This window comes from Emys orbicularis, chromosome 2 (genome assembly GCF_028017835.1).
Source record: "Emys orbicularis isolate rEmyOrb1 chromosome 2, rEmyOrb1.hap1, whole genome shotgun sequence".
NCBI lineage: Eukaryota > Metazoa > Chordata > Testudines > Emydidae > Emys > Emys orbicularis.
Genome location: NC_088684.1, coordinates 248,643,914 through 248,663,029, shown reverse-complemented (window position 1 = coordinate 248,663,029; position 19,116 = coordinate 248,643,914). Strand labels below are relative to the sequence as shown.

The window sequence follows — 19,116 nt, the reverse complement described above, 5'->3', positions numbered from 1 at the left end:
CAGGCCGCCAATCCAACGGGACAAAATGAATTACCGACGCCCTGGTGACATAGGCAAACGGCGCTTCTTACTGCGTAGGAAACGGAGGGCGGTTGTGGTGTCTATGTCAGGTGTGAGGGTCAGGTGGGGACTGCCTGGAGATTGAACCCGGAAGCGAAGGCGCCAGTGGCAGCGCCAGGAGGTGTCGTGGTTCGGTTCGGGACGGGGTCTGAGGCGGGTACGCGGTGAGTGAGCGGGGCGGGGCTGAGCCTTTCCCGCCGCGCGCCACAGTCCCTAGCTGAGGGGAGCCGCTTGGGGTTGTCCCTGCCCACACCCCCTGGAGCGCTAGGTGCGCAGAGGTGCTAGGGGGCGACTGGTCTCGTCTCACTCCCCCCCCCCCACACACACACACACCTGTTGCGCAGAGCTGAGGATGGAGGGCGGCTGATCTGCCCCGTCCCTAACCCTTCCCTATTCTGATCAGAGCCGTGACCCCAACTCGATGAAAGGCAGCCAGGTCATGTCTCCATGTGGGTGTGTTTCAGGAGGGTTTGTGAAGGGCTGTGAGAAGCTGCTCAGACTTTATCTACATTTGAACATAAGAACGGCCATACTAGGTCAGACCAAAGGTCCATCTAGCCCAGTATCCTGTCTTCCGACAGTGGCCAGTGCCAGATGACCTAGAAGGGAATGAACAGAACAGTTAATCCTCAAGTGATCCATGCCGTGTTGCCTATTCCTAGCTTCTGGTAAACAGAGGCTAGGGACACCATCCTTGCCTATCCTCGCTAATAGCCATTGATGCACCTATCCTCCATGAATTTATCTAGGTTTTTTAAAAACCTTGTTATAGTCTTGGCCTTCACAACATCCTCTGGCAAGGAGTTCCACAGGTTGGTTGTGTGTTGTGTGAAAAAAAATACTTCCTTTTTTTTGTTTTAAACCTGCTGCCAATTAATTTCATTTGGTGGCCCCTCGTTCTTGTGTTATGAGAGAGTAAATAATGCTTCCTTATTTGCTTTCTCCACACCAGTCATGATTTTACAGACCTCTACCATATCCCCCCTTGGTTGTCTCTTTTTCAAGCTGAAAAGTCCCAGTCTTTTTAATTTCTCCTCATATGGAAGCTATTCCATACCCCTAATCATTTTAGTTGCTCTTCTCTGTAAGTTTTCCAACTCCAATATATCTTTTATGAGATGGGGTGACCAGAACTGCACGCAGTTTTCAAGATGTGAGGATACCATGGATTTATATAGAGGCAATATGATATTTTCTGTCTTATTATCTATCCCTTTCTTAATGATTCCCAACATTCTGTTTGCTTTTTTGACTGCTGCTGCAGTGGATGTTTTCACTTGAAATTATTTCAGTATAACTGAAGTTGCTCGGGGGTGTGAATAAGTTCCCCCTCTGAGCAATGTAAGTTATACCAACCTAAGCGCTGGTGTAGACAGTGCCATGTTGGCAGGAGAGTTTCTCTCTCCAACCTAACTCCTGCCACTTATGGGGGCTGGAGTTAAGGCCTTGTCTACACTACTGGGGTAAGTCAACCTAAGTTACGCTATGTAGCTTAGGTCAATGTAGCTTAGGTTGACTTACTGCCAGGGCTTTGGAGCGGAGCCCGGAGCTGGAGTGCGGAGCAGTGGAGCTGCAGGTTTTTGCCTGGAGCTGGAGTGGAGCCGGAGCACAGCTCCAAAGCCCTGCTTACTGCAGTGTCTACACTGTGCTGTGTCTCCCGTCGACTTATCTTACTCCTCTTGTTTGGGTGGAGTATTGGAGTCCACCAGAGAGCGCTCTGCGGTTGATTTAGTGGGTCTTCACTAGACCCGTTAAATTGACCCCCGCTGCATTGATTTCAGCAGCGTCGATCCCTGGTAAGTGTAGACATGCCTTAAGTCAGCGGTTCTCAAACTGTGGGTTGGGACCCAGTTTTAATGGGGTTGCCAGGGCTGGCTTAGACTTGCCTGGGCTTGAGGGCTTCAGCCCTGGGTGGCATGGCTCAGGTTACAGGCCCCCTGCCTGGGGCTGAAGCCTTTGGGCTTCAGCTTTGAGCCCCCCGGCCGGGGCGGTGAGATCAGGTTTTGGCTTTGGCCCCGACACCTAGGGTGGTGGGATTTGGGTGGGCTCAGGCTTCAGGGGTCATGTAGTAATTTCTGTTGTCAGAAAATTGGGCCCCCCCTCCTGTGGTCACAGTGCAATGAAGTTTGAGAACCCTGGCCTACGGCTATGCAGCTGTGCTGATATAGCACTTCTTGTGTAGATGTAGCCTCTATGCCCAGCCAGAAGGAAGTACTTGGACCTGGGGTCCATATAGTGTTGGGCCGGGCTCTTACTGTTTTTCTTCACAGTGGTGCAGTAAATTTGACTCCAGTGGTGTAATGTTACAAGGGGGTGAAAGTTCACTCACCTAAACAAGTGGTGCCTTGGGCGCTCAGGCCACAAAGCTCCCACTGATGTGAGCGCTTTCCTGTCTGGAGTGTAGTGCCTCACCCGGAACTGGAAGTGTGAATTGATAAAGGCTGTTGGTGGATGAGGCTGGAGGTGGAATTAGATCTTCAGGATGGGAGGGGAGACAAACTTTACTCCGTACTGATGGAGCTGAATTGGTTCATTCTTTGAAGATGTTATTTTAAGGGATAAGGGCTAACCACTTCTTTAAAAACATAAATTGCTTTTACTTTCACATTTTGAGGCTCTCTAATTTAATAGGGGAAATCAGTGGGGGGGAGGGATAGCTCAGTGGTTTGAGCATGGGCCTGCTAAACCCAGGGTTGTGAGTTCAATCCTTAAGGGGGCTACTTAGGGATCTGGGGCAAAATCAGTACTTGGTCCTGCTAGTGAAGGCAGGGGGCTGGACTTGATGACCTTTCAAGGTCCCTTCTAATTCTAGGAGATAGGATATCTCCATTAATTAAAATTAAGTGGTCAGTATGGACCTGCAGAGGCCAGCCCTGGGAGTTGCTCCCCCATACTGTGCTTTAAAAGTGGCTTTCTGCTGTGCTTGGGTCTCCTTTACCCAGGGAGAGCTGCTGCTATTCTCAGGGTCTGTGGGTGCAATTGGCTTTTCCTGCTGCCTCACCCATTGGGGACACCCAGTGCCAGGTCTCTCTTCCCCTTCACTGCCCAGTGTGCAAAATTGCCCCTCTGCCTTGACTGACTTTCCTCCCACTCCAGTCAACCTTCCACCATCACTGAAGTTGTCCTTGTAGTTGCTAAGGATCCTTATTCCATGTTAATTCTAGTTAGCATTTCCTTCTGCCTCTCACACCATCAACCATCCAATTCTCCTCGAGTTCTTCTCCTACTTGAGACTTTGAGTGTTCTTTCCTTGCTCATCTATGAGCTTGTTGACTGCTACTTTCTGTTGGTGCTCCCAAGGGGGTTTGGTCCCCCATCCCTTTGGTGTCTCTGCACTCCTGGGTATCTTCATCTGCTTCTTTGATCTCTTCCCCCCCCCTCTCCATCTTTGTTGATAATCCACAATTCTACCTTTCTACCCCTGACACTTTCTTGTCTGTCCTATCGTCTCTTCATATCACACTGACATATCTTTGCTAAACTCTCCTTGGACTATCCTTTCCAGCACTCATTCTTGTGATCTTATTTGTCTATGAACCCATCATTTCCTCAAATCCAGGCTCTCATCAGATCTTGTCCTTATCTGCTCTTCTGTTTTCTATGACATTTCTATACTCTGCTGCATTTGTACCCATCCCCAGGTGCCAAATTTCTGATTCATGCAGTGATTCTTTCTCACTTGGACTACTGTGATTTCTTCGTTTCCAGCCTCTAGCTACTAGGCTCCAATCTATCGGATATACTACAGACAAAATTGTGTTTCGTTGTCCATGTTCTCCATCCCTACACTAGTTTCCTGTCTTTTCCCAAATAAATTCAAACTAGTTCTTTTAAGGTATTTGTCGCAGGGTAGGTACACAGGGCGTCAGGTTGTGGGGGTATCAAAGTGGAGATTTAGCATCCTGTGGCCTGCCTCCTGTGTTACCACAGCTTCCCGGGCCCCCCAAGGCAGGGTAGTCCAGTAGCTGGAATCTGTGCTGTCTCCCTTTGGTGCAAGGCGGCGCGACCAAGTGACTAAAGTCAGTACAGCAGTCCTGCTGCAGGACCCCCTGCTCCAGCGGGTCCTGACCCAGAGCCCTAGGGAACTGATGCTTCCACAACCAGTCTCAGTCACCCAGTACCTCAGTCCCGCTCCCTGGGTCACTTCCTACCCTTCTTTCCAAGGCTGGTAGTCTCGTGACCTCCACTGTCTCTCCTCCGTTGTCGTTGGCGGTCGGCTGGGGTGGTCTGTTGAAGCCTCAGCCCAGCTGACTTCTGAGTCCTGGAGCTCCGGCAGTCTCCCTGTAGGAGCCTGCAACACACATCTGCTCTTGTTGGAGCTGGAGCATGCCCAGCAGGGGCGAGGGGATGTGGCTTCCTTGGCTGACAGAGTGTAGTTAACCCCTTCTGAACCATTGTGGGGTAGGTACACCCCGTCACAGTATTCTTGTTCTTCTTAGTGTACTTGGCCTTTCAGAAAGCCTTTGACAAGGACCTTCACCAAAGACTCTTATCCTATGACTAATTACTTGGTTAAGAGGGAAGGTTCTTTCATGGATCAGTAACTGGTTAAAAGACAGGAAACAAAGCATAGGAATAAGTGTTCAGTTTGCAGAATGGAGAGAAGTAAATACCAGGGGTCTCCCAAAGATCTGTACTGGGCCAGTGCTGTTCAACATATTCATAAACTGTCTGGAAAAGAGGAGTAAACAGTGAAGTGGCAGAGGTTTCAGACAATACAAAATTACTGAAGGTAGTTAAGTCCAAAGCAGACTGTAAAGGGTTACTTACAAAACTGGTTTCAGAGTGGTAGCCGTGTTAGTCTGTATCAGCAAAAAGAAGGAGGAGTACTTGTGGCACCTTAGACTAACAAATTTATTTGGCCATAAGCTGCATGCAGTGGAAAATACAGTAGGAAGATATATATATACACATACAGAGAACATGAAAAAATGGGTGTTGCCATACCAACTCTAATGGGACTAATCAATCAAGGTGGGCTATTATCAGCAGGAGAAAAAAAAACTTTTGTAGTAATAATCAGGGTGGCCCATTTCAAACAGTTGACAAGAAGGTGTGAGTAACAGGAGAGGGAAAATTAGCATGGGGATATAGTTTTTACTTTGTGTAATGACCTATCCACTCCCAGTCCTTATTCAAGTCTAATTTAATGGTGTCCAGTTTGCAAATTAATTCCAGTTCTGCAGTTTCTCGTTGGAGTCTGTTTTTGAAGTTTTTGTTGTTGAAGAATTGCGACTTTTAGGTCTGTAATTGAGTGACCAGGGAGGTTGAAGTGTTCTCCGACTGGTTTTTGTGTCCATTTATTCTTTTGGGTAAAGACTGTCTGGTTTGGCCAATGTACATGGCAGAGGGGCATTGCTGGCACATGATGGCATATATCACATTGGTAGATGTGCAAGTTAACGAGCCTTTGATGATGTGATTAGGTCCTATGATGGTGTCCCTTGAGTAGATATGTGGACAGAGTTGGCAACGGGCTTTGTTGCAAGGATAGATTCCTGGGTTAGTGTTTTTGTTGTGTGGTGTGTGGTTACTGTGAGTATTTGCTTCAGGTTTGGGGGCTGTCTGTAAGCGAGGACTGGCCTGTCTCCCAAGATCTGTGAGTGAGGGATCGTCCTTCAGGATAGGTTGTAGATCCTTGATGATGCACTGGAGAGGTTTTAGTTGGGGGCTGAAGGTGACAGCTAGTGGCGTTCTCTTACTTTCTTTGTTGGGCCTGTCCTGTAGTAGGTGACTTCTGGGTATTCTTCTGGCTCTGTCAATCTGTTTTTTCACTTCAGCAGGTGGGTATTGTTGTTTTAAGAACACTTGATAGGGATCTTGTAGGTGTTTGTCTCTGAGGGATTGGAGCAAATGCAGTTGTATCTTAGAGCTTGGCTGTAGGCAATGGATCGTGTGATGTGGTCTGGATGAAAGCTGGAGGCATGTAGGTAAGTGTAGCGGTCAGTAGGTTTCTGGTATAGGGTGGTGTTTATGTGACCATTGCTTATTAGCCCTGTAGTGTCCAGGAAGTGGATCTCTTGTGTGGACTGGCTGAGGTTGATGGTGGGATGGAAATTGTTGAAATCATGGTGGAATTCCTCAAGGGCTTCTTTTCTGTGGGTCCAGATGATGAAGATGTTGCCAATGTAGCGCAAGTAGAGTAGGGGCGTTTGGGGACGAGAGCTGAGGAAGCGTTGTTCTAAGTCAGCCATAAAAATGTTGGCATACTGTGGGGCCATACTGGTGCCCATAACAGTGCTGCTGACTTGAAGGTATACATTGTTCCCAAATGTGTAAAATTTGTGGGTGAGGACAAAGTCACAAAGTTTAGCCACCAGGTTTGCTGTGACATTATTGGGGATACTGTTCCTGACGGCTTGTAGTCCATCTCTGTGTGGAATGTTGGTGTAGAGGGCTTCTACATCCATAGTGGCCAGGATGGTGTTTTCTGGAAGATCACCAATGTATTGTAGTTTCCTCAGGAAGTCAGTGGTGTCTCGAAGATAGCTAGGAGTGCTGGTAGCGTAGAGCCTGAGGAGAGAATCTACATAGCCAGACAATCCTGCTGTCAGGGTGCCAATGCCTGATGAGGCATCCAGGATTTCCAGGTTTATGGATCTTGGGTAGCAGATAGAATACCCCTGGTCAGGGTTCTAGGGGTGTGTCTGTGCAGATTTGTTCCTGTGCTTTGTCAGGGAGTTTCTTGAGCAAATGGTGTAGTTTCTTTTGGTAACCCTCAGTGGGATCAGAGGGTAGTGGCCTGTAGTATGTGATGTTAGAGAGCTGGGTGACTGGGCAACAAAATTCAGCCTTGATAAATGCAGAGTAATGCACACTGGAAAACACAATCCCAAATATACATACAAAATATGGGATTTAAATTAGCTATTGCCACTCAAGAAAGAGATCTTGGAGTCATTGTGGATAGTTCTCTGAAAACGTGATGTTGCACACGAGCAAAGTTCTGCTGTACCTAATCCAGGATCGCATTAAACGAAGGATGTAAGCAGAACTATCATCACAACAAGCTGGTTTCGGAGAGGGCCAAGGCACACATGACAGATCATGAATATCTGTCAATCATTGAAAAATGTAGAGTACAGTCATCCATTGATCCTTTGTTTCATTGACTAATCAAAAGCATTTGATACCATTCAACATGACTATCTTTGGAGGATTTTGGCTGACAAGGATTCCAAAGCATTTTATTGAATTCACTGCAGTCTCTGCCAACACAGCAGAATGTGAACAGCAGTAGGTGACAGTAAGTGGTTTTCCATTGCTGCCCAATGTGTGAGACAAATTTTGGCCCAAGCCTCTTTAACCTATGTGCAGAATTTATTCTGAGACAAGCCTTGGAAAGTTTTGACAAAGTGGAAGGAGCTGGGATTTCCATTGGTGAACATCACTTAACCAAGCTCAGATATGCTGATAACACAATACTCTCTGCTACAACCCTTGATGCAATCCAACAAATGTTGGGATCTGTAAAAACAGTTAGTGAGCAATATGGACTATTCCCAACTGAATACAACTGGACTGAAACAAAATAGTTGTCAATGTACGTGCAACAAAAAGAGGATTCAAGTTGACATCATGATTAATGGGCAAGTTGTAGATGAATTTAGTTATCTGGGATCATATATAGCCAAACATGACAGCTTTTCCAAAGAAATTGGAAGAAGGATAGGGTGGCTTGCTCAGCCATGGCCTCATTTGTGGAAAAAACCTTGGCATCTCAAAGTACAAAAGTGCAACTGGTGAAATACCTAACTTTTTCCATAGCGATTTATGAATGTGAATGGTGGGAAGTTGATGTGACTGACGAGAAGAAAATTGAAGCATTTGAAATATGGTGCTGATGAAGACTCTTGCGTATCTCCTGATGGAAGAGAAGACAAATGCCTGTGTTAGAAATATTATTGAAGAGAAGCAGACCATTATGTTGGAAATCAACTGATGCAAACTTGTTTACTTTGGTCACATTAGGCATAGAGATGGAAATAACCTTGAGAAAATTATGTAAAGAAATGGTGGAGGGTCTTCAGAGTGCAGGATAATCAGTGAGGAGATGGATGGATGATGTGTGGCAGATCACTAGGAAGATCACCTTTTGAATGTTCAAAGCTAACAATGGATTTTGAAAGCTTTAGAAAATTCTGCTATATCACTGATCTTTGAACATGAATACATAGATTTGGTTAATAATTCAATAACAGCGGAATGTGTCGGGCAGTTCATATATGGTGAATAACCAGCACTTGTTCAATAAATCTAGGAAACTAGCCACAGCATACAGACTTTGCTAAAGCTACTGAAAAAATGTTGCAGAAGTTGGAATGAATACTTAAAAATAATTAACTCAATATTTCCTTCGAACACTTGTTTTGGTAGGCCCCCACTAAACTTTCACTTCTTTCACCACTGTATGTTCTTTTCCAAAGACTTTCCCAAGTTTAACTTAATATAAAGTAATAGAATGAAAACCTATATACATGGTGTCATAAATATAGGGGGAAGGATAGCAACCTTTATGTATGCAGTAGCATAAAATCCTTCCTTGGCAGCTGTACTGGATTGCCTTACCTGTAAGGGGTTAAGCAGTTCAAATAACCTAGTTGGCACCTGACCAGAGGGACCAATGAGGAAAAAAGATACTTTCAAATCTGTGGCAGGAGGATTTGTTTTGTTTTGTTCTCTTTTGTTGTTCCCTCTTCCAACGGAGGGAGAAGCCAAGCAGGTACAATATCTCCTGAAAATATACCTGGAATAATCCATCTAAAACCACAAGAAATTGTAAGAAGGGCAAGGAAATGCATTAGGTTATCCTTTTGTTTTTGTAACTGTGAAGCTGAGTCCAGAGGGGGAATCCTCTGTGTTTAAATCTTTGTATTACCCTGTAAAGTTACCTTCCATTCTGATTTTGCAGGTGTGATTCTTTTATCTTTATTACAAAGTTCTTCTTCTAAGAACCTGATTGATTTCAGTGTCCTGAAGACAAAGGGTTTGGTCTGTGCTCACATTGCTAAGGCAATTGGTTAGTATATTATTCTCAAGCCTCCCCAGGAAACGGGGGTGAAGGAGCTTGGGGGGATAGGGATTCCAAGTGACCCTTCCCTGAATTTTTGTGTAAATCACTTAGTGGTGGCAGCAATACCATCCAAGGACAAGGAAAGGAATTTGTGCCTTGGGGAAGTTTTAACCTAAGCTGGTAGAATATAAACTTAGAGGGTCTTTCATGCGGGTCCCCACATCTGTACCCCAGAGTTTAGAGTGGGTGGGGGGGAACCCTGACACATGGGATAAGAGGAAAAGAACCTAATCAATCAAACTTCTTTACAGACTGTTTTATTGAAAGTTTGAAAAATGGCAATACTGTATTCAATGGAAAGTAGAGCAATTTAGGCAAAAAGGAAAAGCAAAGTAGATAATGCAACACCTTTTCAGTGGACCATAAAATAACCTGAACATGTACATACAAGCTTTTGGGGTTCCAAGTGTGTCTTGCATGTCAAGGGACTATGGTTTAATAGTTTCGTACACAACTTTTTACAATAATGGAGAATTGAAGCCGCATGTTAATGAACTCTTAATTTTGTTTTTTTCCATAAAATTAAGAAAATATACTAAAGGGGAACTCTATTTAGATTTACTATTGTAATTGTTGAAGACATACTATAGATGGTGGTTCACAGCCGTTGAACTTACCGGTAATTGTCCAGCTATATCGGAAGAAGGACAGGAGACACCTGGATGTGGTTTAATTAGGCTATAATTTTTATTAACTGTTTGTTTGCTTAAAGTGTCGTGCAGTCCTTTTGCAAAGGCTGATGGAACTGGCAGTCTCTTGCTTTCCATTACAGTGTCCTTCTATAGTAAATGCACCAAAACTGCTGCTTATCATGGGTGGTGGGGGAATTCATACTTTTACAGGAATCCCACCTTCCAGGAGGGAAAAAAATACATTTTTATTGGATTCCTACCTCACAACATGGAATAAATTATACATATAACTTGATTTCAACGTTTCTGTACCGTAAGTGTATGCTTTTTATTAGTCATGCAGACAGCATTTGAATTGATACTGTATATATCGTTCGATTTTTTTGTTAGCTGGTAGCTTGATTAAAAATGAAATCAAGAAAGACAGATTGCATCTACGCTTCTTTTCATAAAAGATGTGAGAGAACATTTTAAATAAATATTTGGGTGATGGAAAAAATCACTTTTTTTTTTCTTCTGTCAAAGAAATCTAAACGAGGCTTTCTCAGAACAAAGTAAATTGGGATAAGGAGGGGAGAGCTTGTGGACATGGTTCAAATGAATGTCATCCTGAGTCGACTTCTAGTTTTGGTTGAAAACTTCGGAAAAGTGAGGGTTTTTTCCCCTCATGACCTTTTGTTCTGTGCCTTATTCATGAAGTCATTTTTGATAGTGTTTTCATAGCACATTAAGTCTTCATCAACTTTTATCTAACTAATACACTGCCTGAAATGATCAAAGGTTACATTATAATGAATAGAGATGTGAAGAGCTGCCCAGGATTCAGTTTTGTATATGAATATAGTGGCTATTCAAAATTGCTGAGATTGTACATTGCAAAGCTTGGGTGGTAATTTGGGTATCCACTGTTGCTGTGCAAATCATTTGTTCCACTACTAGCATGTCTAACTGGCTTGTTTTTAAATGTGACAAACTGGCCCAGAATGGTCAGTCTATAGGTTTTCTTTTGGTGAGAAAATAACCATGCTAAGCTTGCCTGCTTAGTTTCTTAGCAAAATGCACACTGGCCTAACTAAGAATTACCAGTCATCTGCTATTCACCATATTTGAAAATGGTATTTAAAAGCTGCTGGAAAAGTTACACAGGTACTTTGCTGTTCTCTAGGAATGTAAGCTCTGAAAAACTGAAACTTTGTATTGTGAATTATGTCTGGAGATAGGTATATCTCCTAGAATTGTAAGGGACCCCGAAAGGTCATTGAGTCCAGCCCCCTGCCTTCACTAGCAGGACCAAGTCCTGATTTTGCCCCAGATCCCTAGGTGGCCTCCTCAAGGATTGAACTCACCACCCTGGGTGCCAATGCTCAAACCACTGAGCTATCCCTTTCCTCACATACCTAGTTTGTGTTTTCAGAAATTCATAACTTGAGGCCCAGTTGTTCAAACCCGTGTAACTTTCATGCAGGTAATTCAATTGACTTCAATAGAGATACTTGTGCGAATGAAGTAATATGTGTAAGTTTCAATGGGATTGGGCCATTGGTTAACTTGCAGCAAAATTTGTTCCAGCTTGGTGACAAGCATACATAGTGAGGATTAAATACCTACTGTATTTCAAGTTTCAAAGTTCAGCTAGTTTTGGATTAACTCTATCTGGGTCTGGTGAGTTAGGGAGGGCATAGCAATTTTTCATTGACAAAGTGGGTGTGAGAGAATGTGAAAACATGCATCAAAAACAGCCAAAGGGTTTTCCTTCAACTTTATGAAGAAATGTAGAGACCAAACATGGAAACTTGCAGAAAAATTGTTTGTTTGGACTGAAAGTTATTAGCGAGGGAAGGTGAATAATTGTTTTGTACCTCTGTCTGTAGTGTTGACTTTCTCAACAAAGTATTTCAATCCATTTGATACAAGGAAATCTGGTTTTTCAAATCTAGAGATGCATGTTCAGAGTTAATATATGTAATGTACTATCTTTTTGGTAATTTTTCTAAGCTAAATTGTATTGCTTCATACTTATTTAACAATATTTTCCAGTTAGAGAGAGGCTTGGGGAAAAGAAGATATGTTCAACTTTTTCCGAAAAAGCCAAGACTCTAAGAAGGTGTCATTGCCAGAAAGAGAGGCAGATGGATTTGTTCTTTTGGGTAAGTGATTCTAATGTAATACTGTTTTATAAAGTGTTTTAATAATATTACTACTGTCAATTTGATACTTTAAAAAAAATTTTTTACATGAAAACAGAATGAGGAACAGAAATTGGTCAAAACACTGAACACATGCACACAATTCTATTTCTTTAAACAAGATTATAATTGTTGCTTTCATTTCATATATTGTGATAAAGAGAAACATGGGTACTTTAAGCTAAATACTAAGGCTCTTAGCTGGTTGCCCAATGAAAGAGGTAAAATAAGAACACTGTGTTGCTGAAAAACATGAATAATTTCAACACTTTCTTCCCCCATTAAAAGGGAGAACTACTCTTCTTAAGCACTTATTTGTTATAAACTCAGTTGCTACCAAAGTCTTCCAGATATTAACTCGGAAATGTCTGCATGTTACATATGTTATTTATAGTCACATATGAAATGTAGGTCTTCTCTCTCAGAATCTGGCACTTGAGTACTTTGGTGAAAATTTAAGAAGTTAGTAATGCTTTAGTCTCCTAAAATGTCAGTTATTATAAATTAGATTTTCCAGAAATAAAATGGAATTCTGCTCATTTTAATCTATGAATTTGTCAAACTTTTTTTTAAATCAAGTCTTTCATGGTCATGTAAGAGGGATCAAATGTGAGGAAAATCAAGATTTTTATTACCTTTGTATTGCAACTGACCTTTTATTTCTTATTGCAATTAATTCCATCCTCGTGTAAATCTGTCATTATAAATACTCTGATGCCATCATTATCCTGATTTACTGATTTGTTCTTGCCAGAGGTCTTCCACCTCTCTATTTGTGGCTGACTTTTTCCTACTAATACTGAGTATTTCAGTTACTGTGGATGTATTTAGGAGTTTCTTCCATTTGTGCTGATTCTAACCTTTTCAGAGAGATTCCCTGTGGATGTAACGAGTATTATCACTGGAATGGTTAGGAAATTTCATAACAGAAGAAATTTTTTAACGGAAGTATTAGGCAGTAGCTTCCAGAACAACTGTTTGTCTTGTAAGTAGTTGGGACACCTATTGGTATGCAAGTTGTTAGGGCAGGTCTAATTTCAAGGATATAATTTTTACTTTTGTAATGTCCTGTTTAACAGTGGCCTCTCAGTAAACTTACTTGATCTGCTACAGCCCTGTATCCACAAACTTCAGTTTTGGTAGCTAAATCTATTAACTCTGACACCTGCATTTTAAAAAAAAAATCTCTTCAAAAGCTTCTGTAAAGCACTTCAGAAGTAATGACTATATAGCTTGAGGCAGCCCCAGAGTCAATGCTGCAATGCCAGGCGTGAAGAGCTGTGGGCAGAAGTGTCTTACATGTCACATACATCCTGGTGGTGACTGTAATTTTTGTTTTGTTTTAAACTAACACAGTGGTTAACCTTGCAAATTACTTCAAAATAGATTGCCATATAATTATTTCTTTCCCTTGTAAAGGAATGTCCAGTAGTCCTGACAGTGGAAGGTATCATTCCCTTATAGATGGAAGCAGGTACAAAACTGTCAACTTCAGGGGAAGCTGTCACAGGAAGGAATGCCTTCTTCAGGAAGTCATTAGCAGTTCTGTCTCCATTTATCCCAGAGCAGCAGCAGTTTAGAAACTTTAGCTACCTGTGTGGTTTTAATTTGGTGATTTTTCTTAAAATTATTTTTCAGATTTGATGGTAAAGTACTTCAGAGCCTTAAAACCTGGTGTATTTTGTTGTTGTTGTTGTGGGGGGTTTTTTTGTCAGTGGAGTCTGGATTTTAACAAAGGCATACAAGAGTAAATAACTTAAGAAACCGAGTCTCTTTCCAACTCCTTAGCCAAGGGAGGAAGGATAGTTCTTTCTGTACTGGGAAAAAGGAGGGAGAGCCCCAGGTCAAATGTGATACTGTGGTCAGGAGAGTTTCTGTCACTATAAGTCTTCAGCTAAATTCTGTGGCATGTGAGAATTCAGACATCCTCATAAAGTACTTCTGAGTGGGGTTTTATAAGGAAAGGGTGATCCCAGTACACAAATTTATAGAGGGAATTATTCATTGTTCTTTGTGCTAAAGTCCACAGATCTGTTGCAAGAGATACTTCGTCTGTTTGCGAGTTGGAGGCAGAAACAGACTTGTCAGTTACTGGCTGCAAGGGAATGCCTGACCTGAAGTTCCCCTCCAGTCTTCTCTACTTCCATAGTGGCCAGTGGCTCAGCCAGCCTTCTCTGTTGCATAGCTTTTCTGAGGGAAATTCCAAACTTGATTTCAAATTTTTACACTAATATTTTTGGCTCTTTGTCTGTCTCTAATTCTGATCTGTGTCTCAGAGCTGAGTTTGGCTCTCTTCTGCAGGGCTTTTGCTGAGGTTCAGTTGCCCTGATAAGGGATTTTTACAAAAGATGAAGAGTACCCTAGAAGAAATAGGTGGGTGCAGGATTCTAAACAGTGCTACAAAGGAATGCGTGGCAACATAGCATAAGCTTTCACCATGTCGATTGGGTTCAGGGAAAACCAGTTATTGGGAATCACCAAATAAACCCCACCCCCTTCCCTCATTCCTCCTCCTCTCGCCATGCTTTCCTAAAGGCCAAACAAAGTTAGAAAATAAATTGTGGGTGAATGTAAACACATGGATATCATTAGACTCCTTGTTGGGTCGTAATTGAGAGTTTCCATCTCTCTGTTTCGTCCATTGCATTACCTCTAGAGGTAAGCACCTTCCACAGGTAGTTGTAAATGTGAGATTTGTTAGCTAGCAGGTTAAAGAAGTCCTCAACACTCCTTCCCATGAGGCCCATTGCTGTATATGTATGCATCACCGCCACAAGCCAATAGTGTTTTTATCTCTGGATAAAGAGTGAGAAGTCTATTCTCTGTGGAATTAAAACAACAAAAAAGTATATTTTGTTGCTGTGTGTTGTCTTGTGCTAAGAACACCACCTTTGCGCACACACTTCTATATTGTGGTGATCTCTCACAATAAAATTGTTAAATGAACACTAAAGGATCACAGTAAAGATATGGAATGCTACTTGCTAGCATTCCCTAAGTGTTTGGAAGCTGTTTTATGCCAATAGTTCTATTCTCCCTGTTTCGTAATACAAGAACAAGGGAATATTCAATTAAACAGAATGGTGGCAAATTCAAAACTAATAAAAAGGACATTCTTTTTCATACAATGCATAATCAGACTGTGGAATTCATTTCTGCAACATGTTAAGGCCAATAACTTACCAAGATGCGAAGAGGGATTAGATGTGTATTAAATAGCAAGAATATCCAGAGTTATAATAGTGAATGTTTCAAAATCTTGAAAGAGAGAAAACTTCCTGTTTTCAGGCTTTAAGCCAATCTCTGCTAGGGATGAGATCTTTGTTGGGGTCAAAGGACGTAACACATCATCCCGCATCTGCCAACTGTGATTGTATCTTGTGCAGGATACTGGACTGGATGGACCATGAGTAAGGCTAAGATTTTTGTCAAGGTTATTTTTAGTAAAAGTCACTGACAGGTCACGGGCAATAAACAAAAATTCATGGACCCCGTACTTATCTGTGACTTTACTAAAAATAACCAGGGGCAGGGCTAAATAGGGTGGAGGAATGGAGTCCCGTGGGTGGGTGGGTAACTGACAGGCCAAGACCCCCGCCATGGCTGGGGACACAGCCCTGGCTTCAGCGGCGGGCGCAGCCATGGGGGAGGGCGGGGGGTGGTGGTGGCGTGCAGCCCTCTGCTCTGGAGCTGGCCGCAGCTGCAGGACAGGGGTATGTGGCCCCAGCTATGGCCCCGCTAAGTCCTGGCCGCAGCCAAAAGGGGGCACACTGCCCTGGCCGCAGCTCCTGGCGGAAGCTGTGGGACTGGGGCGCAGCAGGGGGAGCAGCCCCCACTCTAGAGCTGGCTGGGGACAGGGGTGCACAGCCCAGCTGCAATCCCCCCACTGCCCGAAAACCAGGGGCTGCAGGGTCCTGATTCCAGCCATCCAACCCCAGTTGCAGCAGGGCAGGGGTGCACAGTCCTGCCTCCAGCCCCCACTTCAGCTGCTGACAGCTGAAGCGGAAGAAGTCACTGAGGTTTGGTAAAGTCACGAAATTCGTGACTGTCGTGATCTCTGTGACTAAATCATAGCCTTAACCATGAGTCTGATTCACTATGGTAATTCCTATGTTAAAGGTCATATGTAGTTCACTTCAGTCGTTGGTATCCTAGCATACAGGAACTGGTTTGTCTACAATGGTTTACAGCAGATTTAATATTTAGTTTTTTTGAGAATTGCAGTTTTGTTGCAGAAAACATTTTAAAATAATCTCTTGAATCCACTGAAGTTCTTCCATATGAGGAAAAAACAATGCAACATGAGTCAGTTTTCTGTCCAGAAAATATTGACTTTGTCCTTCAAAAAAGCTAAGTATTTTTTCTCACCTTTATTTTCCTACAGCGTATTCTAGATATACAAGTGCCTGAAGTATTGTTTGCAGTGAAAGGAAATATTGGATACACTACAAATTGGAATTAGTGGGGCTGTGTAGCTTTCCGTTATAAATAGAGTATAATTAGGGCCCGGTGTAAATCATGATTGGTTTTTTAATATTTATTTTTATAACATTCATAATAGTGTAAAGGGCAAAGTATTGAATTTCACAGAGTTTGCACGGTTTGAATTTTACAGGTTAATATACTCCCAGGATAGAATGAGTTCAGTAAACTAAATTTAGCTGTAAAATTCATTGTGTTGTGTAGCTGAGTTGTGTTGCATGCACGCAGCAGTCTACTTGTCCCCAAAATTTGGAAACAGCACTGTAAGCTAAGGTAACTTTTTGTATTAAAGACTTAATAGACATTTTTCTTTTTTAAAAACTATTTAAAAGATCACAGTTTGGGCATTTTCATGATTTCCATGCCCTTCCTGAAATCAAGATTTACACAAAGCCAGAAGTGTATTATATTCCTTGCAACATTAAAGACCCAAAACGATGAAGGCAATCGGAAAGTGATAGAAGTAGATTTTGTTTACAAAACTTTTTAAACTATTCTGTAGTGTTTGCTTGAAACCACCAATATATAATGGGACCCCATTTCCCAGATATGTTTATTTTGATCAAAATTTGCCAATGAGAAGAAAATACATGCATTTTAAATATCCTTTTGTTCAAACAAATGTATTATGAAAAGTACAAGTCCATAAATAAAATTACTTCTGTTCTAGTAATAGTTCTAGTACAGCAGCATAATTGATCATTTCTCAATATTTGTACAATTGGATTTATTAGTGCAACTGTGTTTTTACTTGGAAGATCAATGGCATGGCGATAGAAGTGTTAGCTCTTGATGCTGTTGCTTGTTTTTTGGGACTTGCTAATATATGTGCAGAAGAACCATGTCAATGTCGACAATGTTTTCTTCCTTAATACTAAAGGGGCTCTGAATGGGGCTAATAAGCAAGGGTTAGTGGTACTGGTTTATTGTATTTTAAGCAAAAGTACATTAAATACACTAGGCAGGATGCCAGTTGGGCTTGTGCTTCTCTCATCCAAAGTCCCTTGTGACTTTCCCCATAATGAAGCTGCAGCATCCATCATGTGGTTCATGTTTCCACTACTGCCCTCCCAAAAAAAGCAAACTGCTTCATCTCCATAAAATTGTTTTACAATAAAATGAGTGGTGTAGTCTTCAAAGTAAAAAACACTATCTGAATAGTACACCATTAAGTAAAAAAGCCTGTGCCCATGCAAAGTCTGGTCAAAATTTCTGACAATAGAAGTTTTTTAATCTCTTGATGTGTCATTAACCTACATCTGAAAAAAAGTGTATTGCTTTCTGTCTTTTATGCATAAGCGAAATTAAGCTACTAATCCTGTTAGGTGTCTAATACTACAGTCTGAGTTTACTGAGCAAGGAGGAGGGAACCGGCCCAGGAAAATAACAGCCCTCTCCTCTGTCTTTCTAGTCACCATAAGGAGATAATGGCTACCTCCTCATTCAGTAATGAAGTCAAAGTAATCCTCTTGGGTACTTGTTTCACACAAAAACAAACTGCAGTTTGCACTTGTATCACTAGGTGGTAGTTTTTTCCTTGCATTCTGCTGCTACCGTAAAAAATCAGTGGAGTGGAGTACAGTAATTATAGTATGCCATTTTTATTAGACTAGTTTTTAATCATAATTTCAAAGCTTTATTTCAAACATTTTGTAACATTAAATTTATCACTGAAGTGGCACTTTAATAGTAAAAAATGAAATCTGAAATGTTAATAGCTATTATCTAGATGTTGGCTTGTAATTCCTTCCAAGAGAGATCTGTTGAGGGCCACGAGACCTACATAACACAAAGGAATGAATTTGCATATTTTTATAGCAGAAAATAACAATGCAACAACATGAATAATTGGGAGCACAAGCTTCATGCTATATTAATACTGTTGAAAAGCATGTGTTGATTGTACTCTAAAAGCCAGTTGTGTTTTGGTTGAGTGAACTTGGTCAGCATCTCTTATGTAGATTAAAGGAATTAGGTTACAGAACAACAGAAATTCATTGTTTTGCAGTATAAGCAGGTGTATTTCTTAAAAGCAGTATATATGTTTTCTTTCTTTCTAGATTTCATATAGCACAGGAAATAGAGATCTACATTTCACTGTAACTCAAATGTGTTTGACTTTTAATGTCTGTGATCAGAACATATCACTTCATTGGCTGTGGCCTGCACGCTAGGAAAATTTCTTGTATATCTTTAGGGTAGTATTTAAAAAAAAAAAAAAAAAAAAATTCCTCCTCAGTCAAAATTCAAACCCTGAAAGCTTTTTAGCTCTTGAAAAATATTACTTAGTCATGTATATTATAGTCCCCCTGCCTCTTACTTTCTAGGGTTCGATCTGTCAGGTCATATTTCAACATACCTTGTAACATGTAAGCTTCATAATTGTTTTTTAGCTTTAAAATGTTCCTGTTAAAATGTTAATGTGCATAATCAAGTTTATTTGACATGTCTGTAGTAGCTCCTAATGATTGTAACATAATATAAACAATATATTGTAAAGAACAGCTGTTGTTTATAGTGCTGGGTGGACTAGATGTAGCTGGTTAGCCCTTAATCCTAATTATGTTTCAAAAAATATACCAGTTTTTGAATATTAACTGTACCAACGAGGACTCCTATTTTTAACTGCTTGTGATTTTAATTTCAGAAGAATGTAATGTAACATGTTGGAACCCAAGAGAAT

General features: G+C 41.6%; 1 protein-coding gene across 1 annotated transcript in view; it reads left to right on the top strand.

Moving 5' to 3' along the window:
• The first annotated feature begins 25 nt into the window (after window positions 1-25).
• Window positions 26-19,116, top strand: part of UMAD1 (UBAP1-MVB12-associated (UMA) domain containing 1) — a 139,294-nt gene continuing 120,203 nt past the window's right edge. The window contains 3 exon segments of the mRNA XM_065398217.1: window positions 26-94; window positions 97-224; window positions 11,809-11,912. Coding sequence (XP_065254289.1) covers window positions 26-94; window positions 97-224; window positions 11,809-11,912 — 301 coding nt within the window.